The following is a 22,201-nucleotide window of genomic DNA, read 5'->3' on the forward strand; positions in this document are numbered from 1 at the left end:
CCGCTGGGCTGCCTTCCCCCCTGTCATTTTAGGGGTGAGTATCGCTGCCTCAGTAGGCCTCACTGGGGGGACCTCGGGAACAGTCTGGTCACTGCTCAGTACTTTAATGACAAGCTCCAGTTAGCCCTGGAGTCTACTACCGCCTCTTTTTAGCCTCCCTACAGTGACAAGTGACATCAGTAGCCCAAGTAGCCCTGCAGAACCAGCTCGCCTCAGACCTTCTGACTGCAGAAAAAGGAGGAACCTGCATATTCCTTCAGGAAGAATGCTGTTACTACATCGAGTCCGGAGTAGTGGAGCAAAACGTAAACGTACAGACCCTGACTAAGCTGACTGAAGAACTACATGCAGGACACTTCCAGGACAACTCTCCTTCCGGCTGGTTCCAAAGCCCCTTAGCCACCTGGGTCCTACCCATGATAGGGCCCCTGATTCTCATCTGTGTTCTTTTTTCTCCTAGCCCCCTGCCTCCTCAAGTTCATCCACTCCCGGATCGCGGAGATGTCACAAGTGAATGTGAATCAGCTCCTGCTCCATCCCTACACTCGGCTCCCCTCCGATCTGCCTCTGCCTAACCCTGGCCTTTAAACGCCCCCCTTCGCCGCCCGTGGTCAGCTGGAAGCAGCCAGAACGAGTCGCCGTCCCTTATCACCAAAAGGCCGGGATGTTAGGTCGGAGAGAGCCCAGGATCGGATACATGCAGACATGACAAGATAATGGACTTCCCCTGGAATTTCTCACAGATCAAGGTGCCAGACACAAATACCAGCTTCTTCTCCCTGAATTCACATACCCCCACACAGATAAGAACTTCGTCCTGAATATTCCGCCCATTCCCTGCAGCAGAGAATTCCTCAGCTCATGTCCCCGCCCCTCACCCAACCGCAGTATAAAAAAGCGCCCCCCTCCCTGTTGGTGTGAATCCACGTGCCCTGTCCTTGGGGTACGTGGGTCTCCCGGGGACGCAGAATAAACCTTTTCCTTTCCTTTCTTTTCTGATTCACTGGACTCTATTTCTTGCGCCGCCTCCTGAGCCACCTAACCTAACAGTTACAATACATATCCTTGTATATACCTTGAACATTATAAAAGTATTTAAGAATCACACCCTATAAAAGTTGGGAGAAGAACATTTTCTCCAACCTTGGTCATACATTGTGACATTCAAGTACTTAAACTACATTGTTGAAATAAAATGTCTCTAGTTTCCAGGTCCAAAGGGATTTAACTTTCAAGGCCCCATAGGTTCTTTCCTTTGTGTAAGGTCAAGAACCAGGAAAAGGTTCCCTGAGCGTTAACTTACCTTAGGTAGGTCAGGCAGTGGTTAACTTTCCATACTTTATCATGGAACTAAGGGGGTGGGAGGAAATAAGGTCTTGGAACCCATCTCGGGCAGGTCCCCTCCGTAGCATTCCTATTTATGTAGTGTGACTCCTACAAGAGGATTTTTAACCCTTGAGCTCTAAAATGCTGATTCTATACTAGTAATTATCTAAGATACTTGCAAAACGATGCTTTTGCAAGTCTAAACTCCTATATTGTGAATTAGGATAAAGTTGTAAAAGTGTGACTCCCCTAACTAGACTTCATTTAGGATTTGTCAGCATTTGGAACCATCAGTAAACCAAAAATTCCCTCTTGGAACTATTGGAGAAGAGCCTTTCTTACTAAGACATAAGCCTCAGAAGCCAAGTTCCTTCTTACTTTGGAAGAAGGTCCTACTTCTTGAGGGCAGTTGTCTGGAGGACTCAGGGGAGGAGCCCAATAAAATATTTATCAGCTTTCCAGGTGTGTCCTTTTGGGTCGAAGGTCATCAGTCAATGCAGTAGATCCTGATGTCATCTATGTCCCCACTCATCTGGTTTTGCTGATTTCCTGGGCCTGGAGCTGAAACACAACTGCGGCCTAGATGTATTTGATGCCAGTCAGAACCCCATTGTCCTGGAGGCTTAATGCTGAAGGGGGCTATTCTTAGTCATCTGGTTTCTTCCCCTCTAAGGGCGTCTAACCCACATGACTAAGAACATGCCAGGGGAGGAAAGGTCAGGGGAGGGCCTGAACCACATGACCAGTGATATGAAAGGTCAGAGGGTCTAAACTGCAAAACCAGAATATGCTCTGGGGGGAAAGGTTACCCAGGGGGCAAGGTCCCAGTCCAGTTTTGCACATTGCTAGGTACCCGGGGCTTTCCATTCTGGTGACCTTCCCTACTGGCCTATTGTCCTACTCTGCTCAGGCCTAACTGCCTACTGCACAAGCAAGGTGTGTGTGTGTGTGTGTGTGTGTGTGTGTGTGTGTGTACATGGGGAGGAGTCACTGGGGAAGAAGGTAGAAGCCTCATCAGTTACAGGGAAAGCAAATGTAGAGGGGGAAAAAAGGGGAGGCAGGAGTAAGGGGAGGGCAGGGAGGAACCTGGGTACACACCCCACCCCTGGCCCATGTGACCAGGGAAGTGATCTTGGCCCAGGAGGAGGCTCAGTGCACAGGGAGGAGGAACAGCACATCCCACCGAGTAGGACAGCAGGGCTTGTGTGAGCATTTTTGGAATCCAAGGTCTTCCCACAGAGGGTGGGACAGAGCAGGCAGCAGACACCATGGAGTCCCCCTCAGCCCCTGCCCACAGAGGACTTGGCCTCTGCCAGGGGCTCCTGCTGGCTGGTGAGAGGGGACAACTACCTGGTGGTAGATGGGAGGAGGAGAAGCACAGGCTAGCTGGGGACTCCTGAGGAGCACAGGGCTCTCAGAGAAAACAAGGGGAAGGTGCACGGCTTCTGTTTGGACTTGAGGAGAGGAGACAGGGGAGCAGAGTAGGATGGGGGAAGAGACTCAGCAACAGGAAAATGATGTGGAAGTGGTGAGGGACAGGAAAACCTAAATGGCTGCTTATTTCCCAATTTACTCATCACAGAGTGTTGAATGCTGAAAACTTTAGATAATAATAATTTATGTGAGGAGATAGGAAATTTAACCAGGGACACTAAACATTGTCCTTACCACCAAGCTCAGAAATGGAGGAGGCCCAGGACCCTGCAAGACTCACTCATTCACCCACAGGTACTTACAGCCTGTTGCAGGCACTGGGGTGCAACAAGATCAGACAAGCCCCTTTCCTCATGTCCTATGGGGAGGAGGCAGACAAGAAAAGATCTAGATGTGATGTCAGGTACCCCTAGTGCCATGCAGGAAACAGAGCAGGGACAGGTCAGAAAGTGAAGACACAGGTCTTTAGAGAAGATGATTAGCAAAGGTATCTCCTAAGGACACCCTTGAGTGTCAGCAGGGGTCTGAGGGCAGACACCTGGATAACAGTATTCAAAACAGAGGAAATAAGGTCAGAGGTGCTGAAGTATTACTCGCCATGCTGCTGAACTTGACCACAGGACACACACACACACACACACACACACACACCGAAGCTGAAAGATGAAGAGATCAGTTGAAGACCCAAAGCCTCATCTCTCCATCCCAATACATCGCTCCAAATCTTGATCAATTTCTCTCTTCCCTCCTAGCTTCACTCTTAACATTCTGGAGCCTGCCCAGCACTGCCCAGCTCACTATTGAATCAGTGCCGCCCAATGCTGCCGAAGGGAAGGATGTGCTTCTCCGTGTCCACAACCTGCCTGGGGATCTTAGAGGCTATACATGGTACAAAGGGGAAAAATAGTAGACAGCGACCATCAAATTGTATCATATGTAATAGACACTCAAAAAATCACCTACGGACCTGCATACAGTGATCGAGAGAAAATATATCCCAATGGATCCCTGCTGTTTCAGAACGTCACCCGGAAGGACACAGGATACTATATCCTACTAGCCACAGACAAAAATTTTCAGAGCAAACAAGTAACTGGACAGCTCCGTGTATACAGTGAGTGATTGCTCTCTGGCCTCTGGGTTCGGGTAGGTGAATTCTACTTCAAACCAGGACTGAAGCCCTGGACTCTGACTCCATCCCCCTCTGCATCATGTTCCAGGTTGGGTTTGGGTATTTAGTGCAGGACACACACATTGGAGACAAACTTCCTAAGATCAGAGTTCCCTTCCTGGATCCCAGCCCTGCAGACATTCTCCACAGAGAAAAGTCTGATGGGAATAACCCAGCAGAAGGAGACTCAGCATAGTCTCAGTCCAGCCTCTAGCCTCCTCCCCTTGACCATGACACTGAGAAAACCCTGCAGAGCTTGGTCACACCCTGGCCTGAGGGGACCCTGGAATCCTCACAGAGAAGCTCAGCCTGGGAACCCCTCCCACACCCCTGTCCCAGGGCTCCTGACTCCAGGGAACCTGGGGAGCCTGTGTCAGGTTGGGTTTGACCTCCTGGAAAGACTGGGTGGAAGCACTGGATCTACTCCTGCTCACCAGCCAGGGCTCAACCCCAAGAGCCACATCAGGACAGGAACAAAGCCTAGTCCTTCACCTAAGGCAGTGTCAGGAGAGCACAGATAGACAAAATACCCCGTATCATTAGTTGACTCTTCTGAGGGACTTAGGAGACTCCAGAGGGAGGTCAGGTCTCCAGTAAGGAACAGAGGAGAGAAGATGCTCCTGACAGCCCCTCGTCCACCAGGGCTCAGACCAGGAATTCTCTCTCATGGAGGCAAATAATGGTAGTGGCCATTTAAGTCAGTGTGTCCTCTATACTGGGCTTGAGGTCAAGTATTCAGGGGTGTTTTAAGGTCAATTCACAGACAACATGGTAATCCAGAGTCCATTTACCATTTGTTGTGTTTTTATTCAGGGGAAACAGAGGCACAGTGTGATACAGACACTGAATCAGGCTCACACAGACACAGAAAGGTCCTTGCACAGCCACAGCCCCATTCTCTCCTCCACCACGAGGGTCTTAGGTGTCTGTGGACCCTGAGACCAGCCATTGGTTCAGTGCTTGTTCTTAGCAGACCCCAGCTCAAGGTAGATTTTCTGGTCTGGTGATTAAGCAAATGGAGAATTAATTTTTACTCTAGAATCAGATTACCTACAATAACATTCAGAGTCACTGCTGGGAATGCCCAGGCCTCCCCTTCAGGTTACCGATCCACCCCTCCCTGCACTGGACTTGAAACCCCTTATTTGTTTCCTGATATGTTGGTGTCACTCCCACTAGCTATGAAGGAAAGGACTTTGCCTTCTCACTCTCCACCCTGCACCTGCTACCAGCTCAGGGACCAGCACTCACTTGCTCTTTCATGAAGGAGGGAAGGAATGATGGTGAATGATGAATGAATGAATGAATGAATGAATGAATGAATGAATGAATGAAGCATAATTGCTACAGAGACTGGAACCTGGATGCAGAGTCACAAAAGGTTTTAGCCACACCTGTTCCCTGTCTCTACAAGAGCTGAGAGCAATGTCTATCCCTCTGACCACCTGTCCCTGAAGCCTCCACAGGAATCAAGTCCCTTGGTGACTTGGGGCTGTTCCACTGTGGGAAGGTTTTCCAGGCTGCACTACTCCTGCCCTGGGGCAGCTGTGGGCTCTTGGTCTCTGGGGTCTTTGAAGTCACCTGTGACCCCCACTTCTCACCAAGGACATTCTGCATCTCTCTGCTCCTTTCATGTCCCTTATCTGCCTCTTCCTTCATTCCAGACACACTGCCTAGCTCTGCTCTGCTTTCCCCAATGTGCAGGTTGTCCTGCTAACACCCGTGTCCAGGCCCACCCTCTCGGGCAATAGGAAAGGACACAAAAATCAGTAGGAGCAGCCTAAGCTCCATCATGAGCCAGTTTCTCAGGCCACCAGGAGAAAGAGCTTCTGCTTGGCCCCCATCCAGAGCTCCTTCCTCCCCTGAGGCCTACGATAGGAAGAGGCCACGTTACATGGGCATGTAAACCTTTGACCTACTCTCTATATGACTCAATCAGGGAGTCAAAGGCAGAAGGACAGGTCTCATTCCTCAAAGCTCACAGGCTCCCTTCACCCCTGACTAGTGATTCACACCCTTGTCCTGGTGTGAGGCTCCATTCCTCCCACTGGCTCCAGAGACCTTCCCAGGGTGGGCCTGGTGACCCTGCACCATCTGACTGGTTCACTGCCTGTTTCACACACGTGTGTCATTATGATGACACCTTGACCACAGGGTGGGATCCTCACAGACCGTGAGATCCACCAGCCACTCTCCTTTCTCTCAGATGCTGCCCAATTTGAATGAATTTGATTGAACTCCAGTTGTTTCGTGAGTTAGAAGGACAAGGAAGAGCACATGCCACATGCCCATGTGGGAGCTCCTCCCCATCTGCCTGACTGTCCATAGAAACAGGGAGAGACCGTCTCCCTAACTTTACTAACAGGCACATGTCCTTTCTCCCAATTTGGTGTCATCCCTCCCTTTATACAGCAGAGACACCTGGACTCGCCCTCCCCATCCCCCGTCACTTCTGTTCTCTTAGCAGAACTCACCTTCTCTCTATCCCAGGGAGTCCCTCATTTCAAACCCACTGTGACATTTCCCTTTGGTCACAGTGTGACCTGGTTGGACAGCAAAACTTGGTCTATGACCTTTGTGCTCTCTAGACAGAAATTCCTCCAAAAACGGGTATTAGAACTTCGGGGCATGAATAATGATTTTCACATAATCTTTCACAATTTAACTCAAAATCTATCTCATAACTTCCAAACACAAATGGACCATGAGGGCCATATTTTCAGCAAGTTCATGTTCCCACTCCTTTCCCAAATCCTTCTTCTATACATGCTATTATCTGCATGTTGAGGAAGAATCCCTACCCTCTGCCGTCCCAGAAAGGACATTAAAGACCAAGGACAGAGAGCCTGGCTCCGCTGCCACCGCCATCCAGCTCCCACTGACCCTCACACTTTTGTAAGTCATTCCTGGACTCTGCTCTACCCTTTCTGGGGTCACGTCTCCTGTCAGTCACCAGCGAACTCCTGGGCAGACGGCCACACCTGATGGCCCTGCAGCCTGGGTACTAAACTCACAGCCAGACTTGCTTCTGGTCTTCCGTGTACTGTTTCTGCTCAGACACTCAGTTCAGGACCACACTACCCAGTCCTCTCAGGGTTTAACCACGATGGGTGGCCCATCATTACTCATCTCTAGGTTAACCCTGGAATGTGAGACTTCAGTGGAAACACATCTCAACCCAGCAATGTAGGTCTGTGTAGCTGGAAGGGACTCAACTCCTGCACATCCAGGTGAGGCACCAACATTAGCCAGACAGTCAGCTCGTCAGTGAGGAGCCCCAGGTGAGACGCAAGGTAAGCCAGGCAGTTAGCTGGTCAGTGAGGAGCCAGGACATATGGTCTCTAACTCCCACTGCTGTGTCCCTCTGTGATCAAACACTGATAATTGTCTGTCACCTGAGAAAGTCTGTGCTTTTTCTCCCAGACATAAAGCAGGCGGCCTTACAATCTCTGAGCTCCTCATGCATTTGTTTGTCTTGCGATGCACAGACCTGCCTTACTTCTTGAAGAACTCAAGTTAGCTGAGAGGCACCAATTCTGATTGAAGAAGCCTTTGTAGGACTCAATGGGCAATGTTCTCTCTGTTTTCTGCACAGCGGAGTTACCCAAACCCAGCATCACAAGCAGCAACTCCCACCCTGAGGAGCACAAGGACCCTGTTGTGTTAACGTGTGAACCTCGGACTCAGGACACCACCTACCTGTGGTTGATCAACAGTCAGAGTATCACGAACAGTGCCAGGCTGCAGCTGTCCAAGGACAACAGGACTCTCACTTTACTCCCTGTCACAAGGAAAGACACAGGACCCTATGAGTGTGAAACCCGGAACCCCGTGAGTGCTGGCCGCAGTGACCCATTCACCCTGAATGTTGTCTGTGAGTAACTTCTGTCCCTGCCTGGGCCAGGCTGTCCACCCAAATTCACACTGCCAGAGGCCAGGCTACATCCATCCCTCTCAGGTCCAAGTACACAGACCCCCACTCTGAACACCCAGGGTGGCCATGAGTTCCTGTACCAGGCACATCTGGGCAGGCTCAGCCATGAGCCAAGACTGGGAGGGGACAGGATACTACAGTTTTGAGAGTCTCAGGGTTAACAAGCTTTCAAGGGACAAACAGGTTAATGTCTCAGACTCAGGCTCAGTGAACACAGGGGGCTATGGGTGGGAGGGGCTATTGGTGGGACTTTTTAAAACCAGGCTGTGACCCAGTTAGAGGGAGAGTGTGGCCCTTACACAGACCAAGACCTTCCCCTTCCCTCTGATTACATCATTCTTCAATCAGAATTTATTCTCTTTGCTCCAGATGGCCCAGACGCCCCCATCATTTCCCCATCAGACTCCCATTACCTACGTGGGACAAACCTCAAACTCTCCTGTCAGGCAGCCTCTCACCCACCTGCACAGTATTCTTGGCTTATCAATGGAAGGCCCCAGCAACCCACACAGGAGCTCTTTATCCGCAACGTCACTTCCAATGATAGTGGATCCTATACCTGCCTTGCCCATAACTCTGTCACTGGCCTCAATAGGACCACGGTCAAGACTATCACAATCTCTGGTAAGTGCCTCCTGGATCATCACTACCAGGCTGTGGGGTACAAGTCTGTGTGGTTTATAGAAGGAACCTAGAGGGTGTTGTCTCCCACTCAGTGGCCATAGACACAACCAAATCACAGTCTTCCCCCGAACCCTCCCACTACATCTCTGTAGACTCTCCTCCCCTTGCTCTTCTGATCTCTCTTGGCAGAACTGGGGTCTGGCCTTGGAAAATAAGGAGGGGGCTCTCTTAGCCACAGAAAGAGTCAAGTGGTGGAGGGAGGGAATTTCCCAGAGGGGGAAAAAAAGGGCCCTCAAGGCAAAGTTGCTTCTTCTGTCACTAACACTTTCTTCTGTCACCTTTTTCTTATCTGTTACCTAATCCATGTGCTACAAGGAACATACAAGGCTTTGAATAAGTTCATCTCTTTTCCCCAAACTAAAGGAGAAAACCACCTCTGAGGAGGGGTGAGCAGGTCAGACCCCTGCTCCCTGCGCTGCTCCAGGCTCACTTGGTGACTCGCTACTCTGAGCCCTCTGTGGTGGGACAGGGGTCCGTGGTGAAGATGCATGAGTAGCCTGTCTTCCAACTGGCCAAATCATGTCACCCATTGACACCATGGCCTCCCTCAGACCAGGCTGCATGGAAATGGGAGAGAGTGAGTCACAGGGGAGATACTCCTCTGAGCTGTGTCCTGGCTCTGAAGTCACCAGCTGTAAACACTGTGCGACATGAGCCTATGTGACATTCCTATGGAGAGCAGTAAACGGTGGTGCTTACTTCTCAAGTAGGTAGATTCCTCGGACAGTAGGAGCAGTGCCACAAAGTGTGTACTTTACTGGGAAAGACACTAAGAGTACCAGCCTGATGTTAAAACTGACGACTTCTCTATAGGAATTTCCTACTTTGTGATATTCAATCCACAGGCCAGAAAGTGAAAGTCCTATTCAGACTGAGAAATCCTTTATATTGAAACTTCTCCCGGTCCTAAGGTCATGAAGACTGGCTGGGCTATATTCTCTAATAAATTATTTAACAAAAGGAAATGCCTTCCCATCTCTATGTATAGCCACCATATGAGAGAGGGGATGTGATTATTTAGAAAGTCACAGACTACTATGGAAAGAGTCACACAAAAATCAATGGGTGGAAAATGCCACCTGGTGATGAAGATGCTGGACATACGGTCTACGGCCCCTGATGCTAATACCTCAGTAATCCAGGAAGACAGGTCATGGGTCACCCTGAGGTGATCTGGAGGGAAGAGGGAGGTATAGCCCTCTCCTTACAGACTGTCACCTGAACAAAGGTCCTCACCCTGCAGAGGTCAGAGTCCTCCTCTGGTGACCTTTATAGAGATTACTGTGGACTGTGAGTGGCTGATATCTCTGAGGAAGGAGCCCACTCTCAGTCAGTCACCTCCTCTGTTTCTCCACAGAGCCCGTGGGGAAGCCCTCCATCCGAGCCAGCAATGCCACAGTCACAGAGCATAAGGACGCCGTGGTCCTGACCTGCCTCACAAATGACAGGGGCATCTCCATCCAGTGGCTCTTCAAGAACCAGAGTCTCCTGCTCACGGACAGGATGAAGCTGTCCCAGGACAACAGCACCCTCACCATAGACCCTGTCAGGAGGGAGGACGCTGGGGGTTATCAGTGTGAGGTCTTCAACCCCGTCAGTTCCAGCAAAAGTGAACCCCTCAGGTTGGATGTGCAATGTAAGTGACTCTCCACCTCTCTCACTTGCTCTTTGTATATTTCACGGGCAGGGGGTGAGATGGATGAAAGCCTTGAGGAGGTGGGAGCCTCCTTCAGAGCCTATAGAGCACATGGGTACGGACCCCAGTATTAGACGAATCTCATCATTGTCTCGGTTCTATGAGTATAAGCTGTCTGACCACGGGGAAGGCTCTCACCCACCTGAGCCTCAGTTTCCTTGTCTCTAAACTGGAATAAAACAGCTGAACGTAAACACCGTTGTTAGAATAATTCTTGTGAGGTTAATGAGAATAAAGCCCTCAGACAGGGTCATGCTCAGTCAGGACTCAGTCAGTGTACCAATTATTATTGTTATTTTTATAAACACTGTTGTCAGTAGCTGTAAAGTCAAGCAGAACTTGGTGAAAATGTCATTTATCACTCACCAGTTCTGTGACTCCAGCAATTTATTAAGCACCTCCCATCCCTGATTTTGTTTGTGCTCATAGGGGTAACATCACTGTCCCTGGTGGAGGTGGAAGGATCCAATGACATGAAAGTAGAGTATTTCCCACCCTACTGGGCCATTGAAAACACTCAGCACATTTTTATTACTCATCAGCACTGAATTGACAAGTAAGATGCCTGCTAAGACTGTCCATACTGATGGAAAAGAAGAAACAGGGGTAAGAGACAGAATATGTGAGGGAAAGAGGAGTTAAGAGAAAAATTACCAGGACCTGGGAACAGTGGGTGTGAGAGTACGTGAAAAGGTAGAGCAAATGGAAGGTTTCAAATGTGCAAACCAGAGAATGATGCAACCGCCAAAAGTGGGGTGTCAGGAGGACTGACACTCCCAAACAGCACAGACCAGGTGGCAGTTCCTTCCTCCCTCACCAGGCCTCCCCCTGCAAGGCCCCTCCTGGTTTCCCCAGAGTGGACTTGGGCCTTCACCCCTCCCCCTTTCCCTTCTCCTTTCAGCAGAACAAAAGGACACGGGCTACTCTGTGGGGACCATCGTTGGCAGCGTGATCGGGGTCCTCGTCGTGGTGGCTCTGGGGGCCTCCCTGGGCTATCTCCTGTACCTCAGGAGGACGAGGAGGTACCATGGCATTTCCTTCACCCTCACCCTAATCCTGTCCCCTGACCCAGGCTGACCCCCAGCAGAGCCCAGGCCAGGAGGACAAAGACCCCGTCCTCAGAGGGTTCTGGGCCGGCTCCCTGTGGCCTCCCAGCTTCCCCATGGAGGCCCCTAACTCCCTCCATCAAGCTCCTCCCTCACCAGCTGCTGACCAGGGAGGTTTCCTCAACAGCTTCCTCACCTATAAATGAGGCAAAATTAAGGAACTGTGCCCTCTGGACTGTCCTGGTTCCCTCCACACACCTGCAGGGGTGCCAGCAGATAGTAAGTGCTCAGTAAGACACCTCCTGTTGTTTATCTAAGTCCACCCTCCCAGGTGAGGGGATGGGCTGCCTCAGGGTCTAAAAGTCATCCTGGCCAAGGCCACACAGCTGAGGGTGGAAGAGCCTGGACAGAGTGGGTGGGTCAAATGCCCCCATGAAGCCAGTTTGGTAACCACAATCCTAACCTGTGAGATGGGAGGCCTGGCCTGGACAGGACAGCAGAACCTGTGGTGTGGTTTTTGCCTCTACTTAAGGTGGATGGAGACAGGAAAGGCCACTGTCACAGTGTAGCTCTGTAGGCCTGAGGGGCAGGTCTGGCCACAGCAGGCACCACACTCATCCAGATGCTACATGAGAGGCTGGCACTGCTGCCACCTGCAACCTTGACCTTTCCACTAAGTCAGACCCTCAGGGTAGATTCCTGTCCTGGGTCCTCAGTCCCTTCCCTGGTAACTCCTCCCAGACCCCCATCTGCCTGTGGGTCCTTTCCCTGTGGGCCCAAGTCAACGGTGGATCCTTAACACCTTGCCTCAGTTCCCCTCTCCTGGGCCCATCCCCCCTAAACAATGGAGAGAGGCCTCCACCCTCTGCTGGGAAAGGAGACCCTCCTTGCCCCCTGTTGTGACACCAAAGTTCCCCTGCACCTCTCACAAGTAAGTCTGACCTTTCCCAGGGCCAGTGACCCGCATGGCCTCCGAGAGCACCCACCTCCAGCGGCCACCCCTGGTGAGTGTCTGTTCAGCCTGGAGCCCCAAGGCCTGCCCCACAGTGTCCAGCCCTGCCCTTGTCCCTCAGCCTCTGACCCTTCCCTGGACTTCAAGGGGGATTTTCATCACCACTCTGCACAGGGGACCCTGGCTTGCCAGTCAACCTGACATGTAGACAGTGTCATGTGTCACCACCTCTCCCTCACTGGACCCTGAAATGGCCAGAGGGTCTCACCCTAGGAGATGACCTTCCACCCCTGGCACTTGGGAGCTAAAGAACCATCCCCTCCTGAAAGAATAGGCCAAAGCTTCCTCCCCATGGGTACTAACGCCTGCTGTCTCTGCTCCCAGGCCAGGGTCCCTCTGGAACCTCTGCCTTCCCGGTAAGTCCATCCCCTCCCTGTTCCCTCACCCAGGGCCTCAGTGACCCACGCTCAGGGCAGGGGCACCATCCAACCTCTCAACACAGCACAGACCCCTTCCCCAGAACAGCCAGCACAAGGGGAGCCCCGCCCTGGCCTAGTGGGGCCCTCACATCAGGGGTGAACAGGGCAGGGCCGGAGTCTGAGGGGAACCCTGGAGTCCAGCATGGAGCAGAATGGGCACTGGGAGCACCAGTCAGAGGTCCCAGGCTAACAAGGGTGAGGGGGTGCAGTGTGGGCTGAAATTGGGGTGCTGGGCTACAGGTGTGAAGACAGCTGCTCAGGAGGCAGAGCTGTCAGTCCTGCGGAGAAAACCCTCCCTCCCTGTCCTCTGATGCCCTCTCTACCCCTGCACAGGGCCCCCTACCCGACCCCAGGACAACAGGCCCCATCTACGAGGTGAGTGTGGGTTATAAACGTTCTGCCCTGCAGGTCCCAGTGGCCCCAGGATCTGCCCCAATTCCAGCCCTGACTGTGCTTCCAGGCTCAGGAAAGGGCAGCGAAAAGTGACCACAGAGGGTGGGGGGAGGAAGGTGCCTGGGGACAGACACCCCAGCACAGTCAGCCCCATAGTGCCCCACAGCACGTGTTCTGAGGAGGCTGCAGGGCTCAGAGATCTCTTCTTTCTTTGACAGGAATTACTCAACCCAAACACAGAGGTGTACTGCCGCATCATCCCCAGAGCAGACGTGGCTTCTTAGTTCCTCCAAGACTTGAGCCCCAGACTCTGTGGATGTGGCTAAAGCCAGAAAAACAGCTTTGAGCATCATGCTAAGAGAAAGAAGCTAGTGGAAGAAAGATAAACAGCACATGATCTCACTCATTTGTGGAATATAATGAACAACATAAACTGATGAAGAAAAATAGAGCCAGAGAAAAATATTTTAGAATATAATAGTAGTCCTCCTATTATTGGCAGATTTTTAATATTTCCTACAATGTTTGTGATATCATACTGTATTATACATTATAGATAATATTATTATACTTAAAATCCTATTTTCTGGAAATATTAATGTTTATTTCATGTAATATTATTATACTTAAGATCATTTTTTGAATAATTTATGTTTATTGCATTTAACATTATTATATTAAAAATAGTTTCTCTTGAGATAAAAAAATAAATAAAATGCTGTAAGGAATTGCTGAGAACAAGAAACAGAGAGAGAAACCTAGCCATACAGAATTAAAATGGCTATAAATAAGTACCTCTCAATAATATCCCTAAATGTAAATGGATTAAATACTCCAATCAAAAGGTGTAGGGTAGCTGAATGGACACAAAAATATGACCAAAGTATATGCTGTTTACAAGAAACCCACCTCAAAACAAAAGACAGACACAGGATGAAAGTGAAAGGATGGAAAAATTTTTTCCATGCAAATGGAAAAGAAAAAAAAGCTGGAGGAACAATACTCATATCTGACAAAATAGACTTCAAAATGAAGGCCAACTCAAGGAACAACAAAGGTCACTGCATAATAATAAAAAGATCAATCTAACAAGAGTATATAACCCTGATAAACATATATGCACCCAATATAGGTGCGCCTCAATTTATAACAAATCTTCTAGAGGACTTTCACGGAGAGATTGACAACAATACAGTCATAGTAGGGGACATTAACACCCCTCTGACATCACTGGACAGATCTTCCAGACAAAAACTTAACAAGGAAACAGAGACTCTAAAGGACACACTAGATCAGATGGATTTAACAGACATTTATAGAACATTTTACCCAACAAAGCAGAATATACATTCTTCTCAAGTGCATGTGGAACATTCAAAAAAATAAACCACATGTTAGGACACAAAACAAGTCTCTACAAGTTCAAGAAGACTGAAATCATATCAAGCATCTTCTCAGATCACAGTAGAATGAAATTAGAAATCAACTACAGTAAAAGCACCCCAAAACATTCAAACACCTGGAAGCTAAATAGCATGTTATTTAACACTAAATGGGTTACCAACGAGATCAAGAAAACTCAAAAACTTCCTGGAAACAAATGAAAATGAACACAAAATAACCCAAAATTTCTGGTACATAACAAAAGCAGTCCTGAGAGGGAAGTTCATAGCACTACAGGCATACCTAAAAAAAAAACCACACACACAGAAAAAAAAAAAAGCAATAAACTACTTAACCCTAAAACTTAAAGAACTAGAATGAGAACAACAAGAAAAGCCCAAAGTAAGTAGAAGAAAGGAAATAATAAACAGTAGAGCAGAAATAAATACCATAGAGACTAAAAAACAATACCAAAAAATCAATGAAACGAAGAGCTGGTTCTTTGAAAGGATAAACAAAATTGATAAACAATTAGCCATACTCATCAAGAAACAAAGAGAGAGGACCCATATATTGAGTTACAACTACCTTCTTATTTTTCTCCAAGAAAATATCCATGAACTCTCTGTTAAATTCCCAAGGCACACACTACCTGCATCTAAATTAGCAGGAAATTCCACCATTTCCTTGGTGCTGCCTCCCCTCTCCCCGGGCGCAGCACCCTTCCCCACATGTCCACTTGCAGACACAAGGTGATAACAATTGTCCCTGCATCTCTCCCTTGTTCAGCTGCTGCCACCTCCTGGCAGGTGATGGTAATCAGGACATGGACCCTGAGAGCCTGGTCCCACAGCTGAGCACTAAGGCAGGACTGCACCTCCAGACTGGGTGGTCAGGGGCCGCAATGACCATTCTGCAGCCCTGGGGGGACTGGGTAGTTGGGCAGCCAGAGCTGCCTGAGGGTGAGGGGGACAAAGAGTTGATGCAGGAATGAGTGGGGAAGGACTGAGGCCTCAGCTGGGAGCACTGAAGGGGAAGCAATCGAATGTTCACAGGGAAAAGGCTGGATTCTGCAGAGAAAACGCCCTGGCACACTGACTCAGCTGCAGCCACTAAGCAGGCTGTGTGCCTCCTGATGGCCCTCATCTCACAGCTCCCACTTCCAGGAATATGGCTCTCTCCTCATGTCCACCTGCCCTCCCTCACCTGGGCTCCTTCATGGTCCACTCTACATGAAGGGGCTCTGGGTCAATGTCCTGCACTGCAGGGAGGGGCAGGGTAGGCTGAGTTCCCCACAGACAGCCCAGAAGTGGTGTCCTGAGGACAGGGGTGCAGGGAGGTCCTCACCCTCCCACCTCCTGGGTCCTGATCTGAAGTTAATAATGAAGCCCGACACTACCTGCTCCCTCAGATGCTGAGAGACCTACCTCGCCCACGGTGAGCAGACCTCCACCGTGAGTGCCATTATCATCAATGAATAGCATTTGGACATTTTCTTTTTAATGCTGGTCAGATGCTTTCCAGCTCTAGGAAAAAATGTGACTCTCTAAGGCCAATAACACATCTCTCCTCATTCTTCAATAGCAAGGTTCTTGAAATACCCAGGAGGACCCACCACCCACTGAGGAAGGCCCAGTCTGAAATATTTCACAGCAGCCCAGCCAAGGCCCATGTGCACAGATGCTAAGTGGCAAGGCCTTCAGAGCCACAGGCTCACGACCATTGTCCCCTGTGACCACCCCTCGTGCAGGAACATCTGGGCCCTGGTGTCTATCCTATATTACCCACTGCCCCTGAACCATCTCCCTCTACAATGACTTAGGCCCTGGGGATGGTTCCAGGTCACCAGACCATGCTGCCACACCTCAATGTGAGGGGCTCCCCTGGGGACCCTGATGTCTGAAGCAGGAGCTACACCCTGAACAAATCTAAAGAGTATTTGAAGGGTGGGGGCTGTTGCAGTAAAAACACATGCATTTATTGGTCTCAGGTAATGGAAAGGTCCCCAGGAGCTCAAGGAGGAGTGTGGGTGCCCTCTAGTGGCTTGTTCCTGCTAGAAGAGGAGAGAAAGGAGCAGGAAAGTTGAGAGATTAAGGCTGACCTTGGACACAGGACACATTCAGGTTCAGAAGGAGGCATAGTTAGAGGTGATGACTGATGGCTGCCTTAGCTCACCGGCTGGAAGACTGGGTTGTGAAAGGGTGTGCCCACAAATCAGATTGATACCAGTGGGTTGTACTGCAAAGTTGGGTGAGGAAAATTCTGTAGACACTGGGAAGAGAAAATACATCATAACAAACCTATATGCCATGCCATTAGACAACCTACTCTGATGTTCTTGCCATCTCTAGCATCTCAGCAGTAATACAGTCATTTCTATCATTAGGAAGAAACATCTTATTAAGTAGAAAACTATATCATAGGAGTTTGTCTATATTTTCAGAATCATACACTGTGACATCATAACTTCAAAATGAATTTATGCCTCCAAAATAGACAGTGTCAGGTCTCATTCCCAGCACCTGTGGGCTGACAACCCCTGTCTCAATCCCTGGGATCCCCTCTGAACAACAGAACCTATAATGTTCCCTCATTAAGGGGTTGGGTGGGGGTCTTTGTAGCGTGCTCACCATTCATCCCTCCACCTCTCAGACTCTGGGCAGAATCTGCTGTCCACTATTGGGTGTGATACCTAAATTACAGACCTCTATTTCTGTCCTTCCTCCATCCCAACATGTGACACGTACCTTCTGCAGGTAATTTTGAGGTAAAGGTTTTCAAAAACTGTTGCTTTGGCCCACCCTGAACAGACCTCCACCTTCAGTGCCATGATCATCAACCAGAAGCATTTGGACACTTTCTTTTCAATGGTGGTCAGATGCTTTCCAGGCAGAATGTGACTCTGTCTGTACAGGGATGAATAACAAACGGACAGAGGGAAATGGCATTAGTGTTCACAGAAGGTGACCTATATGAACGCTTAAAATCACAGGAGAGTCCACATAAATTCCACAATCTTGAACTATAACATGAATCATAGGCGGCTTTCACCACTTCGAAGGGCTAAATTACAAAAAGTGTTATCAGTGATGAACTAGAAAAATTAAACCTGCATCACAGTTACTGATAAATGGAAAATGGTTATTGGCTTTCCTCTAAAGAATATTCCAGTGCATGTTTTCATTTTACAGTGATGTAAGAGGTCCCTTCTATCAAGAGGCTAGCTACATTTTTTAAAAATTTTCATTGTTGACAGTAGTACAGATGTCTCCCACTTCGCCCTTTCTCTCCTTCCACCAGCCCCCACCCCTCTGCAGGCCTTCACCCCATTACTGCCTGTGTCCATGGGCTATGCATATGTGGTTTTTGGTTAATCTCTTCATATTGCCCCCACTCCCTCCCCTCTGAGACCTGTCCCAGGTATCCATGCCTCTGCACCTATTTTGTTTGTCAGTAAAAATTTTTACACTTTATCACTTTAAATCTGTAAAGCAAAGCGAGAGGAGGCCTCTGGGCACTCACCCAGATCCCAGCACCTCCCACCAGCAGAAGGATGAGGTAACTGCTAAGCTCCCCTGGCCCTGAAGACAGAGGTGTGTGCCCTGTGTGCAGTCCCTGAGCCCTGATGTCCCTGCATCCACCGGCACTGATTGGTGGGTCTGGCCCGAGGCTGGAAGAGTCCAGGCCCTCTTTATGGTTCAATAGGGGCCTTCTGGCCTGTCCACAGACAGCAGGAAGCTCTGGAAACCGAATCACTGCATCAAAGCACCCACAGGGCTCTCAGCTCTCAGGGCAGCTCCTGGGTGCTCCTGGGTGCACTGGAAGCCACATGCCACCCACCATGATAGAACCTGCCAGTCCCCACAGGTGGTGGATATCAGACCTGGAGGCCTTTCCCATGAGGCGACCCTGATCCAGCACCTGCTTCCGACGTCCAGAGGGTTACTGAAACCTGTGGTTTGGCCACTTGGCACTTTGAGTGCCTGGACCTTGTGCCACAGAGGCCGTGCTGAGCAAGGAGGGAATCAGGAGTCTAAAGAGGAGGGAACCTGCAGTGAGAGCAGGAGGCAGAGCCAAAGTACTGGCATCTAAGATAACCCCTGATGACAGATGGAAAGGTCCAGTCCTTGATGCCCGGCAGGGACTCTGAACAGAAGCCTCATTCCAGCGACAATCTCAGTGAGGATGAGACAGAAGCCAGATCGATACCCAGCTCTGCCTGTCTGCACCTTCACATTGCTTCACAGACATCATTAAGTAAATATGTAAACCACACAATCAAAGCCCGGCTCCTGCGCTCTTATCCTATCACTTGTGACATCTGTGGACAGAGCATGTTTCCTGAAGACCAGGGCCTGGTGTCAGCCTGGCAGGAGGCCAGCAATTGCCCTTGTTTGTCCCAAAAAGGGAGGGCAGGGGTCTCCTAACAGTGAGGAGTCAGACTCCCATTCATTCCTCCAAAATCACAGCCCTCCCCACCTCTACTTGGTGAGTGATAGCTCATCTCCCAGGCTGGGTCTTGGTGACAGCCTGTGTCCTTCCTCTTCTCAGTGACACCTGACCTGAGTCAAACTCTGGACTCTCAACTCAGGTGGAGTTACTACCATAGGAGGAAGGAGCCCACCTTTACCTCAAAGGAAGTCAGGGGGCAAATCCCTGTGCCCAAAGGCCCTGATCTGTGGGGTCACCTGGCTGTGTCTCTGAAAACATCTCACCAGCCCATGATGTCCTGGGGAACTTCCTGTGCAGGATGGGTCAGGAGAATCCAAGATCTGGAGTGCTTCCACCTAAGAGGGGCTGCAGGTCGAGGGGGGCCTCATCTCCCCTAAGAGAGGGACCCTCAGGGTCCCCTACTGAGTCTCCACGAGGAGCTGCTCCAGATCCTGGGCCGTGGGGAGGCCTAGAGCAGATGACAGTCAGGAACACAGAGGACTTGGATGCAGTGCCCAGTGCTGAGATGGGGACACACAGGGCATCCTGGGCATCAGAGCCCCAGGCCAGCACCCTCTCCTGGAAGCCCCACAGGAGCCCTCACCAGGCCCTTCCTTGAAACCTCAGGGAGAGCGAGCTCCTCCTGAGTGGGTAGTTCTCCTCACACTGGATCTGGAGTCCTCTGGACAACCACCACCCGCTCCCTGCGCTCACCTGTCCTGTTTGAAGTCGGGCAGCCTGGGACACACAGTGACTGGCCACTCAGTCTAGAGGTCAGAGCCCACCCCTGCCCAGGGCTCAGGGTCAGATCCCACCTCTGGAGCAGGGGTCCTCAAACTTTTTAAACAGGGGCCAGTTCACTGTCCCTCAGACTGTTGGAGGGCCGGACTATAGCTTAAAAAAAAAAACTAATCCGCTGCTAAGCAACAGGCAGCAGCGGCAAAAACACCTGGCGGGCCGGATAAATGTTTTCTGTGGGCCGCATGTGGCCCCCGGGCCTTAGTTTGAGGACCCCTGCTCTGGAGCCTGGTCAGCATCCCTGATGCAGCCACAGGTCACCTTACGCCCTCCAGGGGGCGACATTGGAACACACAGTCAACATTAAATTAACATAGGAACCTGGCTTTGGTGAAGGAGATGGGAAAGGAGCCTGATTTCTATCACAGACCCTTCTGTGCCCCTCCCATGTGTCTGCTTTGCCCCACAGGCTCCTTCTAGGGGGCTAGGAGCACCTGCTCTCACAGGGACCCTGTGTAGCTCCCCACTTGCTGCCTTGTACCACCATGGGGAAGGCAGAGTGACCAGAGGCAAGTCCCCCAGGCAGAGGACAGGCTATCCCAAGGGTCGGGGAGCACATGGACAGGCTCAGCCAACAGATGCAGAGAGGGGAGGTTTCCCTAAAATTATGGCCCTCAAGGGCCACATGCACCTGCACGGGGGCAACAAGCCCTTCCAGTGTCCCTACTGCTCCAGCAAGATTAACCTCAAGGGCAACCTGAGCCAGCCATGACGGTCAAGCACAGCATCATGGACATTGGCCTAGACAGCCAAGACCCCATGATGGAGCTGATGGGAACCAACCCCTCAGAGCTTGGTAGCCAGCAGGAGATGGAGGGCTTCGAAGAGAATGACTATGCATACCCGGGTGTGGACAGCAGCACCGTGGCCAGCGTCCTCACCGAGCAGGCCATGAAGGAGCCTACTGCCACGTGCTATAGCAAAGCTTGGCTGCCCAGAACCGGGTGAGGGGGTCCTGGGCGTGGGGGTGAGACCTGTGAGCTGCGGGCTACACTCCTGCAGCTGAGAAATGAGCTACTGCCCCACTGTGCGGAGCCCTCCCCCGACTCTGAGTTATTTGCACCACTAGGGACTTATAGACCAAATGGACTGTACCACTGGCCTCAGCTATGAACCGAGCCCAAGCCCCAGGCTTTTGGGGAAAGAAGGGTAACAGGGACCCAGGTCTGCATCTCCTGGGCCTGCTGCTGTGGGAGGGTGGGGGAAAGGGACAGGTCACAAGGGTACAGGTTCTCAGGTGTCTGCAGGCCCAGCAGCGCTGGGGCAGCCAGTGTGGGCAGGGCCAAGTGATTGCCCCTCAGGGGCCCAGACACTGAAGAAGACATCACTCTGGCCAGGCCTTGTTTCTCCCCTGCCTGCCTCTAGAGATGTTGGAGCCCCAGCTGCTCAGCACTGCCCACTCCCACCCACGAGCCCTCATCTGGGAACAGCCCAGGCCCAGAGCAGGCAGGGCCTCTGCCTTCTACCTCCAGGTGCATCCCGAGCTGCCTAAAGCCAGGTGCGCATGCACCCCAACCTGGCCGGCAGACACCTTCCCCAGCCAACCCCCAGAAGCCCAGTCTTATCGCCCAAAGGTGGGTTTTGGCAGATGTCACCCAACTCTGTCTTAGCTGGGGCACCACACATGGTGTGTCCCAGCTCAGTGTCCCCACCATGAGCTGAGATGAGACACACCTTGGTTAGGCCACACTAACGAGGACAGGTGGAGGCCCCTTGAGCAGGGGGCAGGGCACCTTGAAGAGGTCACTGGGGACCCACGGGAATTGTTAGGGGCAGGACTGGAGCATTTGTCTTCCTTAAGGTGCAACAAGTATCCATTTTGAGGACGGGGACAGCCAAGAGTCCGCAAGCTCCCAGGAAGACCAATATTTCAATATTTAAAAAGGAAAATGAGCCCTAACCGGTTTGGCTCAGTGGATGGAGCGTCAGCCTGCGGACTCGGGGGTCCTGGGTTCGATTCTGGTCAAGGGCATGTACCTTCGTTGCAGGCACATCCCCAGTGGGGGGTATGCAGGAGGCAGCTGGTCGATGTTTCTCTCTCATCGATGTTTCTAGCTCTCTATCCCTCTCCCTTCCTCTCTGTAAAAAATCAATAAAATAAAATTAAAAAAAAGGAAAATGATGACCATAGTCAAATATATATATACATATATATATATATATATATATATATATATATGCAAATAGAAGTATTTGGAAAGTAATTTATTTTATACTAGAAGCCCATTGCATGAAGATTCATGCAATAGGCCTTCCTTCCCCAGGCTACTGGCACCGGTTTTCCTCTGGCACCCGGGACCCAGGCCTTTGATCTGGCTGCAGTGGAGAAGCCAAGCTTCTTCAGTCTTCAGTCTTCACTCCAGCCAGAGCCTTCAGTCTTCGCTACGTGCCTGCATATGCAAATTAACCACCATCTTTTGGGGGGTTAATTTGCATAGTCACGTGGACTGGCTGGTGGGTGTAGCAGAGTGACA

At 50.6% G+C, this 22,201-nt stretch overlaps 1 protein-coding gene across 1 annotated transcript in view; it reads left to right on the plus strand.

Moving 5' to 3' along the window:
- Positions 1-2,594: 2,594 nt before the first annotated feature.
- LOC118674577 (carcinoembryonic antigen-related cell adhesion molecule 5-like) overlaps positions 2,595-22,201 on the plus strand; it is a 139,655-nt gene continuing 120,048 nt past the window's right edge. Inside the window, 5 exon segments of the mRNA XM_036346534.1 lie at positions 2,595-2,658; positions 3,513-3,664; positions 3,667-3,874; positions 7,527-7,805; positions 8,235-8,489. Of these exon segments, the coding sequence (XP_036202427.1) occupies positions 2,595-2,658; positions 3,513-3,664; positions 3,667-3,874; positions 7,527-7,805; positions 8,235-8,489 (958 nt within the window).

The sequence above is a fragment of the Myotis myotis genome, unplaced genomic scaffold (assembly GCF_014108235.1).
Source record: "Myotis myotis isolate mMyoMyo1 unplaced genomic scaffold, mMyoMyo1.p scaffold_m19_p_19, whole genome shotgun sequence".
Taxonomy (NCBI): Eukaryota; Metazoa; Chordata; class Mammalia; order Chiroptera; family Vespertilionidae; genus Myotis; species Myotis myotis.